This window comes from Styela clava, chromosome 13, assembly GCF_964204865.1.
Source record: "Styela clava chromosome 13, kaStyClav1.hap1.2, whole genome shotgun sequence".
NCBI lineage: Eukaryota > Metazoa > Chordata > Ascidiacea > Stolidobranchia > Styelidae > Styela > Styela clava.
In genome coordinates, this window is record NC_135262.1 from 9105132 (window position 1) to 9121443 (window position 16312).

General features: G+C 35.8%; 2 protein-coding genes across 2 annotated transcripts; one reads left to right on the forward strand and one right to left on the reverse strand.

The window, feature by feature from the left end:
• Positions 1-1057: 1057 nt before the first annotated feature.
• Positions 1058-2522, forward strand: LOC120332314 (dynein axonemal assembly factor 6-like). Its single transcript, XM_039399531.2, has 5 exons — positions 1058-1319; positions 1559-1637; positions 1704-1791; positions 1974-2156; positions 2241-2522. Exons 1-5 carry the CDS (start codon positions 1230-1232, stop codon positions 2371-2373), a joined length of 573 nt encoding a protein of 190 aa, XP_039255465.1. The 5' UTR covers positions 1058-1229; the 3' UTR covers positions 2374-2522.
• Positions 2324-14801, reverse strand: LOC120332312 (replication factor C subunit 1-like). Its single transcript, XM_039399529.2, has 20 exons — positions 14654-14801; positions 14435-14570; positions 12596-12676; positions 12111-12316; positions 11612-11708; positions 10839-11236; positions 9977-10156; positions 9085-9236; positions 7945-8410; positions 7286-7405; positions 6999-7153; positions 6413-6587; positions 5829-5951; positions 5368-5494; positions 4489-4701; positions 4241-4334; positions 3861-4029; positions 3313-3418; positions 3129-3217; positions 2324-2833 (listed from the first exon to the last, which is right to left on the reverse strand). The coding sequence occupies exons 1-20, from the start codon at positions 14654-14656 to the stop codon at positions 2750-2752; spliced, it is 3174 nt and encodes a 1057-aa protein (XP_039255463.2). The 5' UTR covers positions 14657-14801; the 3' UTR covers positions 2324-2749.
• Between the last annotated feature and the right edge of the window lie 1511 nt (positions 14802-16312).

Consider the following 16312-nt stretch of genomic DNA (forward strand, 5'->3'; position numbering starts at 1 on the left):
TTGGACGATGGCTCTTTCCAATCGTATGTCTCCAAGTCCGTGAGTAAGCGGTTACCTGAATAAAACTGTCTATAAATAATACCGCTAGACAAGACCAACTCTTTTTCTGAATGACTCCGGCAATACCATTCAATAAAATATAAAATATTTAAACGATTAAACTACCAAGATTGGCAGTATATTACCACGATTCTAGATTTAAGCTCAACTATATATTCTCAGAGTAATATACTATTATTCTGAAATAGCAAACAATATTTTGTTTACGAGAGTCCGCGATGACTAATTTATATGTAAGCAACTTCATATAAGTGAACTGACCCGATATAGATGCGGTCAATAACATCGTCGCATATTTTGTACACAAAAACAAACAATATATACATTGCCAATTATTGTCCGGGCTATATTATATTGTTAGTGTGATGTATCAGAAGAAAGAGAACAATACTTAAAATATATGACCAATTTATGTCAGACATGGGAATAGTTAAACCAGATATTTGATTTACATGCGCGGACTTGATGGTAGGGGAAGCCGTAATCGACCAGCGGTCAATATTGCTGAGTAGGACATTCATTTGGTACCTATCCTTTTTGTGCTTTGCATAGAAATAGGTGAAGTATGCCGCAGTTTAGTAATTAAATAACATGTCAGACATGACTTTCCAAATGTAATCCGCACCGCAAACTGGTACGGCTTTACCGCTTTACTTTGCTATCTGAACACGATTTTTTTCAAACAGGAAAACAAGATTAAGAATATTTACAGTACATTGGTCAACTTCACGCTCATCAGCGTTTTATTAGGCTTCTATCATTTTACCATTATCCCCATTTGTTGAAAGCAGCTTACTACCCCGCGGATGATTGAATAGTGTCCTCTTAGTCTTAGTGTCTGCCCATTCTTGAATATACTCATTGAGTAGTGTTATTCCGGTGCTCAACACTGCCACGAAGTGGTGGGGGTGGTTGAATACCTAAAACTAATGACCCGTAACGAACCGACGCTCTTTGGTAAAAAACAACAAACTTGTGACCACACAGCGGTAAACTTGTGCGAGTTTGGTTGGAGCGATATTTGACTTGATGATTCTATGATTATTTTGAAATAGATAACTTTGTGATCGGTGATTTATTTGTAGAATATCATAGTCAAAAAGATTTAACTATTCAAAACAATAGTGTAATTAAATTATAGGATTGAACAGTAGTCTGAATACATAAATATGGCGGATCTCAGTGTCAGTAATATTTCAAATCTGCAAGCACTGTCAAATATGTTGAATCCAAAGGAAGACTCGAGTGATGATGATATGGTAGGTATACCAGATCTTCCGCTTCGTAAGATATTTCTGGTAGTTCAGTACAATACAGTATTCAGACTAATTGGTACCGGTACTATACGGTATCTGTTACCCGATTTCTGTTCGAAGTATTTATGTCAATCAAACAGTTTATAAATGGACATCAGAATAATGTAGTGACAATGGAATATTTAACATACACAGTTTGTTTGTTGTTGTGATAATTTGTATATATTTTTCTCAAATTTCAGCCTGAAAGTGGGCCATCTGCTTACACTCCTGCAAGCATTGGTCCGACAAAGAAAGTCAGCAGCACCGAACCACTGAACAGTTGAGTACCTAATTTGTTAAAGAATCATGTTTTAGAAATATAGCATTTATTTATAATTTTTTTAGAAAAGGATAGTCAGGCAATATGGGATGAGGAAGAGGTTCTAACTTCAACATTATACCAAGATGATGACGATGGAAGGCCACAACCAGAGTATGTAATAAATGTCTTGTCTCGCTAAACTACCTACATCAGTTGGTCAGGCATTTTTACATTAATACTGAATTTGAGTGGAGATATTATGGTAAATTTCAGCCACACCTATTTAACCAGAATCACAACCACTGTAAGAATTGCTCAAATGTTGTAAGCCAACATCTCAATTTTTTTTACAGGTTTGACATATCATACAAACAGAAAGTATCATCAGAAGACATGTTTCTTGGTTCGACTGGAAAGAACCCGTCAAGTGCTTGTTGTGAAAGCTTAGTCATTAAAATCAAATTGCCCGACACAAAAATGAAAGACGTTGATCTTCAAGTGAAAGAGCATGTCTTAGATTGCAGATCAGACAAATAGTAAGATGCTCCTACACTTTTTTTTGGACTCTCTCAAAGCTGAAGACTTGGGACTCAACTTTTTCTTGTCTATTTTCTTTTCAGCAAACTAATACTACCACTGCCGCATCCTGTTGACCCAGACAAAGGCTCAGCCAAATTTGATTCAGCAACACACACACTTGTAGTCACGTTATCAATGAAAAGAGAATACGACTTTATTAACTTCCAAGGTTAAGTTTTAAAAGGTAACGAAGATGAAAAAAATGAGATGAATAAGATTAAGAGGCAGGTGAATGAAGCAGCAGCCATAAATTTGAGACTTTTACAAATTATTTCTAAATTTTACTGTGTATATATTTAAATAAACTTTATTTATTTACTTTGTTATTGCCTGGAATGAATACTCCGGAGATGAAAGAAAAATATTTCAACAGCTGTTGGTGAAACTACAGAATACCAAATGTACAAAACATCAACACCTAGCAGTATTCGTTTTAGTCTAAATGTTGCAATGCTGACAATTGCATTTGAAAGAGAGTGTGAAATAAGTAAATACAAAATAATTAAAAAGGCGTTATTGAGCAAAAATGGAACATAATCTGGCAAGTGTGCTATTTTTTCTTCCCTCTTTTGCCAGTTGCCGATTTTCCTGCTTTACTCGTTGAAGCCGTAGACTTTTTGCGAGCTGGTTTGGCCTGAAGATTGAAAAACAATAATTTGTATTTGTCCCAGATTGGGTTTTAGATAGATCCAAAACAAGCAATTACGATATGTAATTGGTGATATGAAACCATATTACATCATGCATGGTGGCAAATTTCACTCCGGTGCCTCTAATATTCAAACTAATTCAAAGAAAAACAACATACAGAAAAAAAGTTCAGTCTGAAATAAGAAGTCATGGAACGAAACGCTAAATGTACAAAAATATCATACATCTCCATGGTGTTCTCCTGAGCACAACATTAAAGACTCAAGAAATAAACTCACCTTCACCATGGCATCTAAATCTTCTTCCTCCTCTTCATCATCTATAGTTTGAGATTCTCCCTCTAGTCCATAACCCATATCTTCAGTAACTTTTCATACAAATAAAAACGAGAGGAAGGCAATTAAATTCAGACTCCAATATTTCAAACAGCAGAATGCATTCGTACACAAAATCACTAAATACCTGTTCCTTTCTTTCCTTTTTTCGGAGCAGATTGCACAGCATAAGGAGTTTTGTGATTTTCTTTGTTAAATGTACGAGTGAATGCTGACTTAACTTTAGTGTCGACCTGAAAGTATGGTAATAACTTTAAAAGTGACATAAATTCAATGGATCATTATTACAGATATATTCATAGTTGAGCCTGTACATATCACACCTATAATATGGAAAATACATATGAAAAACGGCTAAATCGACTTTCAGGTAGGTAGATGCTTAAAAATCCTCTTAGAGATAATAACTGTGTGCTCATTTAGTGATTACTTTGGGCCTGTGTTACTAATTTACGTAATCAGAATATAAACCACTTATAGCACATAAGTCTGCAATGTGAAGCACATAGGAAATAGCATAGACAACATGACAACACATTTCTAATTATACTAAAAATATTAGTTGGGATTTCGAATAGTAAGGAAGATCCTGACTATTATATTCATCATGTATAAATAAATTCACAGCGATTCCTTAGAGTAGAATACTTGTCTTTACAAAAAATATTACCTTACCTTTGACATAGGTTGTGGTTTCCCTGGAAATTGTCCAATTTCAACAATACTATCGAAATCTTCCCGTAATAAATCATAAGCATCTAACAATTGAGATGTTTTATGCAATTCAGTATCTCCTGTTTGACTTTGGTTAATAAGTGGCTGGGTGAGATGGCACCTCATGTACCTGTCGCAAAAGTTAGATATTTGAAGCAGTACATTACGAGACATATAAACTATTTGAAAATCGTATGTAAAAAATATACCATTCTGAAACGAAGCAACATAAGATAATGATTTACTACAATCTTTATCAAATATATCATATTTTTGTAATTGCTTGCTGGCAAAATAGATGCCAGTTGATTATATCTAATAAGTTTAAAGTATGTACTTACGGAAGATAATCTAAATTAAAAGTTGTTTCATTAGCTCCACCAGTTTCAAGACTTGAATGAAATTTAAGTTCTTGTAATAACCGATGATTCTTGCCTGCAAAAGAAAAATAATATCTTGATACATATGTATGATATACAGATGACTAGATCTTATTAATATTCACACTTGTGAAACCTGTAACAAAGTACAATGGGCTCATTAGCATGTCAAAAAATACTCCCAAACTGAAAGACCCGGCAAGACTTACCGGTAGAGGAAAGTTTCCCAAAGAAGCTTGGAAAATTGATCATCCCTGACATTCCTCCTCTCATGATTTCACATGGAACCACCGTGGACAAAAGTCCGAGGGTTGGTAATGCTCCCCAAGCTTGATCGCTTCTTATAAGTCTATCCACTCGATCAGCGAGTGCTATACTGTCCGCTGTTTTGCTCAACGCTGAAAGGTGTTTGTGTATATTTCCTACACAATAAGATAGAAAAAAGATGATTATTTTTTTAAATAGATCATAATTCCATTTTACAACAGGGTTCAGAATTTCTTTGTAAGACCAGTGTGATTTAGTATAAAAATGTCAATATGGGAAAAAATTTGAAATTTACATATTGATTGTAAACAAACAATGCTCAAATATATGGACACAAAAGAACATAAGACAACCTACAGTAAGATCAGTGGAACGTAAACAGAAATCTATTATTAATCATTCAAATGCTTCTATCCGTGAAGCAGGTAAGGCCTCAGGTGAGCACCACCGTTATCGAAAAGATAAAAGACTAACCTGACATGGGAGTTCACATGGCGGCACAATATGATAATTATAAAACAAATTAGAACCCGAACATAACACTTTTGCAATGGTATGAGCCTAATTTACAAATCAAAATTCAATTCGAAACAATTTACAATTTTATAAACAGTCTGGAATAGTCACGATTCTAGGTGTAAAAGACTAAATTTTCTTGTACAAACCAAACCGCAATAAATACGACCAGCAAAGCTAAAATCACCATAATTATGAGTTATGAAAAAGACCGTTCGAGCCGATCATCAATTCACCATGATGGTCTGCCAATATTTATCAATTATCTACTTTCAAATCTATTATGACTTATTGAATATTCTTACCTCCAGTATTCCCAGGACGAATATTCGGATAATTGTCTTGAATGAATAAAGGAATCATAGAATAATCCATGAAAAATAACGACATTTTATCATTTATTGATAAAGAAGTTGATTCTGAAGTCAGAAGCTGAAAATAAACGACAAAAGGTTTCATTTGGTATGTTTCTAATGTGTTGAGCAAAAGAGTAAAGTAAAAAACAAACAAAGTAAATCTGTTTAACGCACTGAATTTAATTTTTCTCTGTAGAATGATTTAATTTCATCATATCAGCATTGGATAGAGCTCAAGATAGCCACCATTCAAAAACAAAATGCTAACTAACATACCACTGAAACAATGTAAAATGACAATTAAATTAATCTTTATGAATTGTAGACGACAGTATATACCGGTATGCTTAAAGATTAAAACTTCATTCACATCTAAAATTCTTATGACATAATTCATTCATTTTGCCTACCTTCCTGGCGATGTCAAAAATACCAATTGATACATCTTTATGAGCATCATCAGCATGTTTTTTGGCTTCATCATAAGAAACAGACTTATTACTTGCCTTCAACATACTCAAATTATACAAAACCTGGAAAAAGTAAAAAAAAAGCATATTATAAATTGGATGACTCCAACCAATGATGTGAAGTGTCATGATCTGAAAAAATATTTTATAAAATAAGATGTTTGCCACCTCACAGCTGTCTTTCCTATGGACTAAGTGCTTCAAATATTACAGTAATAATAATTACTGCAACACTATAATTTTATACAGTTTCAACAGTTTTAATATCGATCATATGGTCTAGAACTGCTTCAAGTCATACGGCAATCAGCATTCACCCATGTCACATAATTTTATACGGTTTCAATAGCTATTTACCTTTCAACAAACGCCCACATCTTTGCTCAGGAATAGATTAATTTACTTTAGCCTTGCTTAAGGATGATTTAAAAAAAAAATAATATTAACACCAAGAGAAATATTTTGACCAAAAATTTTAATCTTTGACGACTAGGTACATGCTGGTATATATTACCATAATTTACCTGTCGAATATCCTGATTGCAGCCTTTAATTAATGCCTGTAGAGCAGGCGCTGGAATTTTCAATCCTTCTTTGAAGCAAATACTCATCATAGCTCCTGTTATTTGTTCGACACGAGGTCGTTGGAATCGCAAATCAAAACAATGGTTTGTGAGCGACCTCATTTTAGGGGAAGACCTTAAAACATTTTGATTGATAAAAATATGTATTAGAATATTTAATGATTTTTTAGAGATGACCTCATGTTTTAAGATCAAAACAAGACTGTGAGCAAGCTCCACTGATAGTTAGGAAGCTACTAAGGGTTATTTCAATCATTTGATAGAGCGGAACCTCAATGAAACATTCTAGGGGAATAGTTTAATTGTCTTGCGTACTCGTATCTATGCAAACCTATTTATGGAAAATGAAATGATCGCAAGTTTGATAATAGTAGCGAGCATAAAAGGTACAATATGCCTATAATCCCCTGGACTGCACTGGCAGAACCCTAGGCTGCCTTGGAACCATGGTTGAAAACCACTGTTTAAGGTTTACAATTGTAATCATATATTGCTTAGTAGAATTACCAGGTAAAAACCAACTGACCTATCATTGCACATACAAATAATCGGCATCTTCGTAGTTTTTATTAATTGTATAACTTCTGCCATTCCACCTCTATCCTCATTACCGGCCATTCCATCAATTTCATCCATGATTAAAGCATTCCTTGTTCCACTTGCCGCTGTTTTCTTCTTCTCCTAAATAAGGAAAAATTTAGTCTTGTAATTTTTTGTGAATAACTTTTCAACAAAACCAGTAAAATGATGTGTATTTTTATATGTCACTCTCTTTCAGTTCTGAACTGGGCATACAAAAAAAGCAATTCTAACCTCACTTCCAAACATGTTTGAAATGCTTGTATTATCCAACATTTGTGAGACTTCTTCTTTCAATGTTCGTTTACTTCTTGTATCGCTAGCGTTCATCTCAATAAACTCGAATCCTAATTCCTGCAAGAAAAAACAGAAAAAATTACATAAAATTCACAATTTGTAAAATATAAAATGCTCTTTTGCAATCTTCGTAACATTTTGTTCTAATTTAACATTTACAGTTAAAAGTTATCATATGATCACATTTGTAATAAACACAAAATCATTCTCCGATATCTTAAATGGCCATTAAGAAAAGTAATGTCATCCAAATAATGTGTAACAGTAGAATTCTTCAGAAAATGTTTTTATCCCATAACAACCATAATAAGATAAACCAATTGTTTGATCAAAATGCAGAGAACAAGAATCTGAATTGTCTTATACATAGCAATAGTTTATTATAAAAACGGAGAAAACTTGGAAATTGGGCAAAAGCTACAAAGTGGTTTAAAAGGTAGCATGCCCAATGCTCACATACACAATTCTTATCGACCTCAACCATAAAAAGATAAACAAACAGAATACTGGGAAGAGCCGCAATCTTAATGAGGTGGTCATCAAAAACGTGCTTCAAAACAATTCTGCAAAAAGAATAGAAAATCCAATTATCATACCTGACACACCAACGTAGCAGCAGTTGTTTTCCCGACACCCGGAGGACCAGATAGTAAAGCTGCTTTGAATCCCGCTCCTGTTGGGTCTCCTCCCCCACCCCACATATTAACTTTAGGCTTCGGCTTTGGTTTTGACCCATCTTGGTGCCGATTATTTTTTTGCCAATCCTGGAGCCACGCTTTCAGTTTTTCAACGTTGCTTTTTGCTCCTTGCTGTCCAATTATCTGTTTCAAACCTTTGGGCTTGTATTTATCCACCCATAACAAATATTCAGCATTGGAATCTGACGATGCTACAAGTTTTTGGGAATCAGGAAGTGATGATATAGAACCTTGTGAGTCACTTCCTGGAGTCAAAGGTGACATTGAACTTTTAGATTTGGTTCTCGTTTTGGTGTCTTCGACAATAGGGGATGCCGTCGACTTATTTTCTGCTTCAGTCTTTTTTGGCGTGGCTTTCTTTTCTCTGTAAGAATACATATTATGATATAAACATCAGTCAATCCAAGGAAATGTACATTTCAAATTACCCAGATATAACTATAGAAGTTTGAAAATTTATTTAGTCCTAAAAACTGCTTCTACATTTTTAATTATTAGATCATATTAGAATTTATGTATTCAGTATTGAGTATTTATGCCATTCACTCCAAACAAGTCTCTGCACAAGCAGCCACTGTTAGACAAGGAGTACTATAGTTTGAAGAAACCTTGATCTTTTCAGTTTGACCTAGCCAACCCAGTTTATTTAATCTGAGACTCCAACCATAGTATGCTACGAATCCCTTCTCAAGATATCCAATATCAAGAGGGAGCTAATTACGGCCCGCGAGCCAGATCCGGCCCACCAAAGTGTTTCATCCGGCCAACTTGTGTCTGCTGAAATTACAACTATTGTTTGTTCAAATATAAATTTCCATTGAAAATATCGATGAAAGTGACATCATAATGACCCAGATTGTTACATTGTGATTCTTCTTATTATAGAAACAATAGCCTAGTAGCTGTTTTAAATAAACTTTCATTTATAGTTTTTCATATTGAGTTTTGTGCCTCCGCCACAGTAACGATCATTATCCGTAACTGGCCCATATAAAAAGGTAATTGCTCGCTCCTGTCCTATACGTTGGCCATTCTTACTTTTCAATTTTTGCATCTTCTGCCTTTTTTTGTTCTTCTTCATCAGCTTCTTTCTCCGCTGCAATTTCATACTTGCTTTTCTTTCCTGGTTTATTTTTGATTAATTCCAGAAGACCATCTTCATCAAGCTGTTTTGTTTTATGTTGTTCTGCCTGAATAAAAAAGATAATGCATAAAAGGTTAACGTTATATTATAAATTTGTTACAACAACCCTATTATGCTTATGGAGTTTTTGAACCTTTTTTCAAATCTTTTTATGCAACTTATCAATACATTCGAAATTACTATTTTCGATTATGAAATATCGAATACATTCGAAAATAAAATCAAGTAAAATAAGCTTATCTTAGTATATGAAAAATTTGTTTGAGATTCCCCTCGAAAACGAAACACCGTGCTGACGACAAAAATGGCTATTATCCGGAATTATTCGAAAATTAGCCAAAATATTATTCGAATACTTCGATTCGCTTTGAACAACCCTGGTATGAATTCTATTAGTGAACTTGTTTATGGCATTATAAAGCAATAATTTCCAACCTTCATAAGAAAAAATCAAAACAAAAACAGCAACAGTGGTAACTGATGACAGAAGGTGGCTGTAGTTTTTTTTCATCACTTTGCAACGAAAATTACAAATGCACTATTATTTATACCTTTTTAAGCTAGTTTTTGTGAAATCATTTTTGTAGCTACTGTAGGTATTATACCAAGAATCAAAACGGGTAACCCAAAAGTCTTGATGTTGCACCTGAAGTAAGATTTCAGCTCGTATTAATTCACAACACAGATGGACAGACCACGATACATATCCTGATTGTCTGATTTATTTATAGCCATTTTCTAACTGAAATGAACTAATGATACAGTTAATGATACAGATACACTTACTTTTTTGATTTTGGCTTCTCCTGGATCATCCCCAATAATTACATATGAAGTTCTTCCACTGACATTTCCAGTTACTTTTCCACCATATCGTTCTATTAATGATTTAGCGTCATCTCTTTCAAGTGATTCAAGAATGCCGGTAATGACGAATGTTAAGCCTTCTAAACAATTGTCTGCTCCCTGGATATTATACGAGAGGAAATTCAAAAAACAAAAAAAAACACTTTTGTTCATAACTTAAATATTATAGATCACATGCCATCGTTTCCCCATCCCTATAGAATCGTGAGGTACATGACATAATTTTGCTGTGCAGTGAATCTTAATCCTTGTGGAACGTAAGGTTACCAGTTATCATTCAATGTGTATGGAAATAGTTAACCAGGTATTATTTTCAGATTTATGGGCTTGAAAGTGGAGAAAGTCCTAACTATTCAGTGGTTAGGTGAAACAACCTGGGATGGAGAAATGTACAGCAATCTTCTCGTACATAATATCGCCACGAGATTCAAACCTGTGATCCGTGGCGGGTGCACCTCTTATTACCCTGTGTGGGTTCGAATCCCATGCGAGGGATAGTTATGTGTGACCATCAAGTCCATGCCTTAGAAAACAAATAACTAATCCAATACCCAACATGGACTGTTAACTGGACGAGAGGCTGTGATTCGCCATATGATTAAGTCATCCTCTCCCCTCTCCCCGTAAATCCTAATCAGAATTGCGATGGCAAGCATGTTTCTAATGCTTAATAAAATTAAAATCCAAAATGAACAGCTTACAAAAATCTAAAGTTAAGTTATTGTAATATGACTCAAGTATTAAATAGAATCAAGTTCTGAAGTATCACTTCAAATGTAACCTGTGGGATTTCCTTCGATCCTGGAGCTTTGGCTCCACCTCTGTTTTGCCATTGCATATATTTCACATATCTTTCCTTTTTAGAGCTACCTTGATTCTCTTCAATTTTTGTTTCTTCTACCTGTTTCGGTTTCTCAGGTGTTATTTGTTTATTAGTCTTCTTTTCTTTCAAAGGCTCAACTTTTTTTGGAGTATTCACAGTTTTAGATTTAATATTGTTTTCTGTGGGTTTCTGGCTCGGACGAGACACAGGCTCATCTTTGACCATGGGTACGGTTGAGTTTTTGGAACGACTCTTTTCGGGAGTTTTCGAAGTAGAAGTTTCTCTTCTGGTTTGTCGTTTTGATGATTTCGATTCTTGCTGTTTTGTCATATCAGACAACTTGCTTGATATTGTCTCTGGAATTATAATTCATGAATTATTATTACCTGCTATCAGTAGGAAAACTAACTGTAATTCTGTATGCATGGTTGTTATCTATGACAAGAATTTAAACTCTCATTTTAAACGTTTGCCCCACAATATATGGGACAAGTGTGCAATGTGTGCCAAATGGAAAAGGTGTGGGACATGGCATTTGGACTATTTGTCTTGTTATTTTTTATGTTGCACAAAACATCCCCCTTTTCCCCAAAATAATGTGGCTAATGAATATATCTGAGCATGTTTGCGATGCACCAGGATAGAGATGAAGAGAAAATTTAACACTTCACCAAAAGCCTGATCATTTTTTGCCAACTTTAAATTTAGGTTTAAGACATGGTAGAACTTACTTTCAGATTTTTCAACTTTGACCTCTCGTTTGACTTTCTTTTTGGGTGTCATGCTCAATGAACCATCAAAATCTATGTCATCATCAATTGTAATAACCTGTGTAGACAGAAATGATTACATCTTGCTGAAGTCTTCAGATACATAAGGTTGTACTATACCATACCCACATAATTCATTTCTGTTTCTGAAACTTTCAAATAACCATAGAATTATCTTCAAGCTAAATTCTCAGACCATTTTTGGTAGGTTCAAATGATCAGGTTTAAACAAAATACGAATGAATGCTATTCCGAAAAAAAATTACCCAATAGGTATTCAAAGTTTTGATTTTTCAATGAATAATATGCCATTTCGTAGCGAAATAATCAATTATAAATTTTGGCGTGGGCTAATTTACTATGTTCTAGTAAAATAGAACCATTCAAAAAATTAAAAATAGGAATTAAATGAGGACTGATTTACTTCAATACTAATAACATTAGGAAAAACAATTTATACTTCTGGCTTCCGCTCTGGTGTATCATCAGATGCCTTCCTCTTGTTTAGCCTTTGTTCTTTCCGAACAGTCTTACTGCTTGCTCCAAAAAAGTTATCTGGTGTGATTTCTTTCATTTTTTTCGGTTCAGACTTTTTCTGTTGCCTTTTTGATGAACTGACAGTTGATTTCTTCATTTTCTTTTTTGATTTGACACTTGTTTCATCATCTGCATATATGAAGATATGATATTCAGTCTACTTAAATTATGGAAGAGAGCTTAACTGATATTTTTAGAAAAGATATAGAATATAGGCGATTTCCAATGAAATTTTTTCTTAAGATAAGGTTATTCACATTTTATCAGAAGTAAATGAAACTTATATCAAATCAGAGGCCTAGTGGCCGTTGGAAATCATGTTCAACATAACTTTGCTCAAACAATTTGGCAGAGATGAAACTCAAACCCAGTTTTTGCATGATAATAATTTGTGATAAATTCTATTACCAGAAGCTCCAATAATATCAGATGACGAGGATTCAAGTTTTTTCTTAGTTTTTCTTGGCAAAGGATCCTCGTCTGACGAATCTATTAAAATACTTTATTTAAAATAAAAAATTTGATTGCAATGACACAGGTCATACGTTAAAGCCTATTTATAATTGCTAGATTGAAAATAAAATTTAAAACACTTCCAAGTACATTTACATCAGTACATTGAGGCTTGTGACAGGTAGAAAATTTTGAAGAGCAATATTAACTTACTGGTATCACTTTTGGGTCTGGTATAGTTAGTACCACATGCTCTTTTAGTCATGTGTCATTCCTAACCCTACAAAACCCTAACCTAACTAAGTTACATATACCACGTCACAGTGGCGTTATAAAGCCCTATAAAGTATACGGATGGTCGTCTGAAAATGTGCAGACGATCACTCAAAATCGCAAGTGCAGTTTTAAGTATTCTGTGGCGTCTGCAGCTGCCGCAAAACCATGGCGGTATTTCCATAACATGGCCGCTACGGCCAAACCTATGGCGACTGACTTTTTAGCTGCCACAAACCGATGACGAGCTGCCGTTACCGCGGCAGCAAATTGAAAAGCAATGGCAGGTAAAATTTTGCTGCCGTAACCACGGCAGGTGGGCCGTAAAGACAGGGCTGTCCCTTATGGTAACAAATATTGGGTAAGTTTGAACGATTTTCTTATAAATACAGTTTTGATGGATTTGGAGTTAGGGTTAGGGTTTGAGTAGATATAATTCCGCATGATCAATTAAAATCTGGTACATTAGTTTGTGAATATACCGTTAATACTGATTACTGAATACAGAATAGCGCTATAAAACCATGGCAAGAGCTGCCGCGGTTCGTTCGTGGCAGGAGCTGCCATGAAGTGGTAAGAACTGCGCCTCCAAAATCGAGCAAGCTATTTCTCTCATTTTCTCGTCATAGCTATCTTGATATGAGAGATATCGCTGGCGTTAGTAAATTCACCATCATCGGTGCAGATGCCATTTCGGGCGATCGTAGCCCTACTTTAGTAAGCTCTATGATGTGATTGTGACGTCGCAGTGACATAGTTCCCGGTGGCATAGCCAGGTAGGGGTGAGGAATAACATGTGCAAACTTCGGGTCTCGTGTAGTTTCGTACCTAACGTACTTCTAGTGGGCGTAGCATAACAATTTTTTGACATGCCAATCCTAATCCTCACCTGACTACGTCATCCAAAAATGACGTCACAATCACGTCATAGAGCTTGCCAAATACTCGTACGATCGCCCGAAATGGAATCAGCACCGACGATAAAGAACTGACTAACGCCAGCGATCTCTCTCCTATCGAGATCGTTGCGACGAGAAAACGAGAGAAATGGCTGTCCGATTTCGGGTTCTCGTCTGCGCGTCTTGGATGACAGTTCGCATAATTTGAAGGGCTCTATTACGTCACTGTGACGTCGTAGTGACGTAATTTTTGGATGATGTGGTCGGGTGGGGGTTAGGATTGACACGTGATTGTTATGCTACAAGTACGAAACTACATGAGACCCCAAACTTCGTTATGCTACGCCCACTGGCTAACTGGAAGGACTTGTGGTACTAAACTATACTAGACCCTCGTGTTTACCCCACCTAAAGATAAAAGATCCTGTTTTAATAAATTGACCCAAAACCTGCTGATGCGGAAATCAATAAATCAGATCAAACCAATGCAGCAATGACAGAATGAATACAGGAACAGCTCTGCCTGCTTCAGTGCTTATTGTTGAATAGGTTTCCATTGATAATGCATCACAAAAATTATATAATTCAACTACAGGCTACATGTGGTCAAAAAATGTCTAACCAGAATCGAATATTATTCCCTTCTTTTTCTTCTTCCTGTCAGTCTTAGTGGGCTTTTCTGCAAAATCATCATCGTCGCCGCTGAAAGACGCCTTCTTTTTCCCTTGTTTTATCGGACCAAAAAAGTTTCGGATATCCTTAATAAATGAATAAAATAATAATTATAATGAGCTAATTAACTCTACTCGTTTTAATCAGAAAACTATTAACAAAAACTCACCATAGCGGCCACTTTACCAGCAGACTACTGGACTAGCGCAGCGAATTACAGAATTAGCAATCATTTGGTTGAAACCTGCAATAGGTAAGGAGGCGTGGCATAGGGGGCGTGGACATGTTTTCGCGGGCGCAAGTCAACTCAAGACACATGTGTAGATTTGACTTTTGACACGATCCGCCAAAATCTCCGAGATTTTACCCGTGGTTTTAATTATTATTAATATTATAATGGCGATAAAGAATAGATAGATTAGGTTTCAATATTATTAAGAATGTAATCAAATCAAGAAATACCCAATTAAGCTTGAATTGTACATAGATTTGACCAATAACTTGGGAATATACACGCGTTTGCTCACATTCAAAAAGTTGATTCATGCCATTCTCCCTCTTACACTACAGGAGTGGTGACTCCTCTACGGCCCATGGCCAATCTAATTGGGCCACATGGGCCGTGGCCCATAGCTTGATGGGCCGTGGCCCCATCAGGAAAAATTCAATTATCTTAACAAAATTTTCAATTTTTACCAAATTGTCAATATTCGAACCAAAAAAATATACTCCTGTAGTATGTGTACCAGGTTAGGGTTAGGACCAAAAAAAAATCAGATTTTTTACATTATAGTTCTATTATGAGTTCGGGGACTGTCTGTGTTAGCCAAGTGAATAGTTTCTTTACACAACCTGATGGGCCGCGGCCCATATCCTGATGGGCCGAGGCCCAATTCAATGGGCCGTGGCCCCGGCCCATGGGCCGCAGAGGAGTCACCACTCCCACTCCTCTTGCACACACAGACGCAGAGAGATAAAGAAAAATGGAATATCCAGATATGGCAGTTTTCATGTGCCCGCATTTGTATTAAACTACATATAGATGGTACATATGTCTGTATCTGTATGCATATACTACATAAGCACATTTATCTATTTGCATAGCTGTATGGCATGAGCGTCAGCAAAGATTACATATGCATACCATATTAGGTGAGTGAGACCGTACCACTTCTTTTTGGCAATAGCCTACCTTCCATCTTATATTCTGTACGTTTTAAACCTTGTCTGTTGTCTCCAAGGTTTTCTTAGCTCTCCTGATTTCATAATCAAATTTTATTTATTTGTTTTTATCAATCATTTTATCGCCTTTCATGCTGATTGTGGATTCGAAATAAACTTGGCTCGGTGGTGTGGCGCATCGCACTAAGCATCAGGAATACGTTTGCCACTGCATCTCTGATTACCCTTTGTGAGATTGCAGGTTCGAATCCCATGCGGGGATGATCATGTGCGAGAGGATTGCTGGACTCCTTGCGGTCGTAGGGTGGTTCACGTAACCACTGGTCGGTTACGGCTTCCTCCACCATCAAGTCCATGCTTCCGAAAACAAAAAACTTGCTAACTAATTCCATACCCGACCTGGACTGGTAACCAGACGAGAAGCTGTGGTTCGCCATATGATTAAGTCGTCTTATCAGCTTTCCTCTCCCCCGGGATAAATATGTAAATCCTAACTTATCTTATCAAACATGAGCGTCTAACATAGATACCTACACTGCAGGCATGGTAGGTTCCAATATAAAACTACAACTGGCAGACTGGGCCAGCAGCGCAACAAAGTGTGAAGTCGTCAAAATTAATTCAATAAGTATACGCTTGCTTCGAT

Excerpts from the sequence above, each read along its gene's own strand:
- LOC120332314 (XM_039399531.2), top strand. The coding sequence starts at position 1,230 with ATGGCGGATCTCAGTGTCAGTAATATTTCAAATCTGCAAGCACTGTCA. Across the intron at positions 1,320-1,558 it reads ACTCGAGTGATGATGATATG|CCTGAAAGTGGGCCATCTGC; the intron begins GTAGGTATACCA and ends CTCAAATTTCAG. Across the intron at positions 2,157-2,240 it reads GATTGCAGATCAGACAAATA|CAAACTAATACTACCACTGC; the intron begins GTAAGATGCTCC and ends TTTTCTTTTCAG.
- LOC120332312 (XM_039399529.2), bottom strand. Across the intron at positions 12,677-14,434 it reads GGGAATAATATTCGATTCTG|ATTCGTCAGACGAGGATCCT; the intron begins GTTAGACATTTT and ends GTATTTTAATAG. Across the intron at positions 11,709-12,110 it reads CACCAGAGCGGAAGCCAGAA|GTTATTACAATTGATGATGA; the intron begins GTATAAATTGTT and ends CTGTCTACACAG.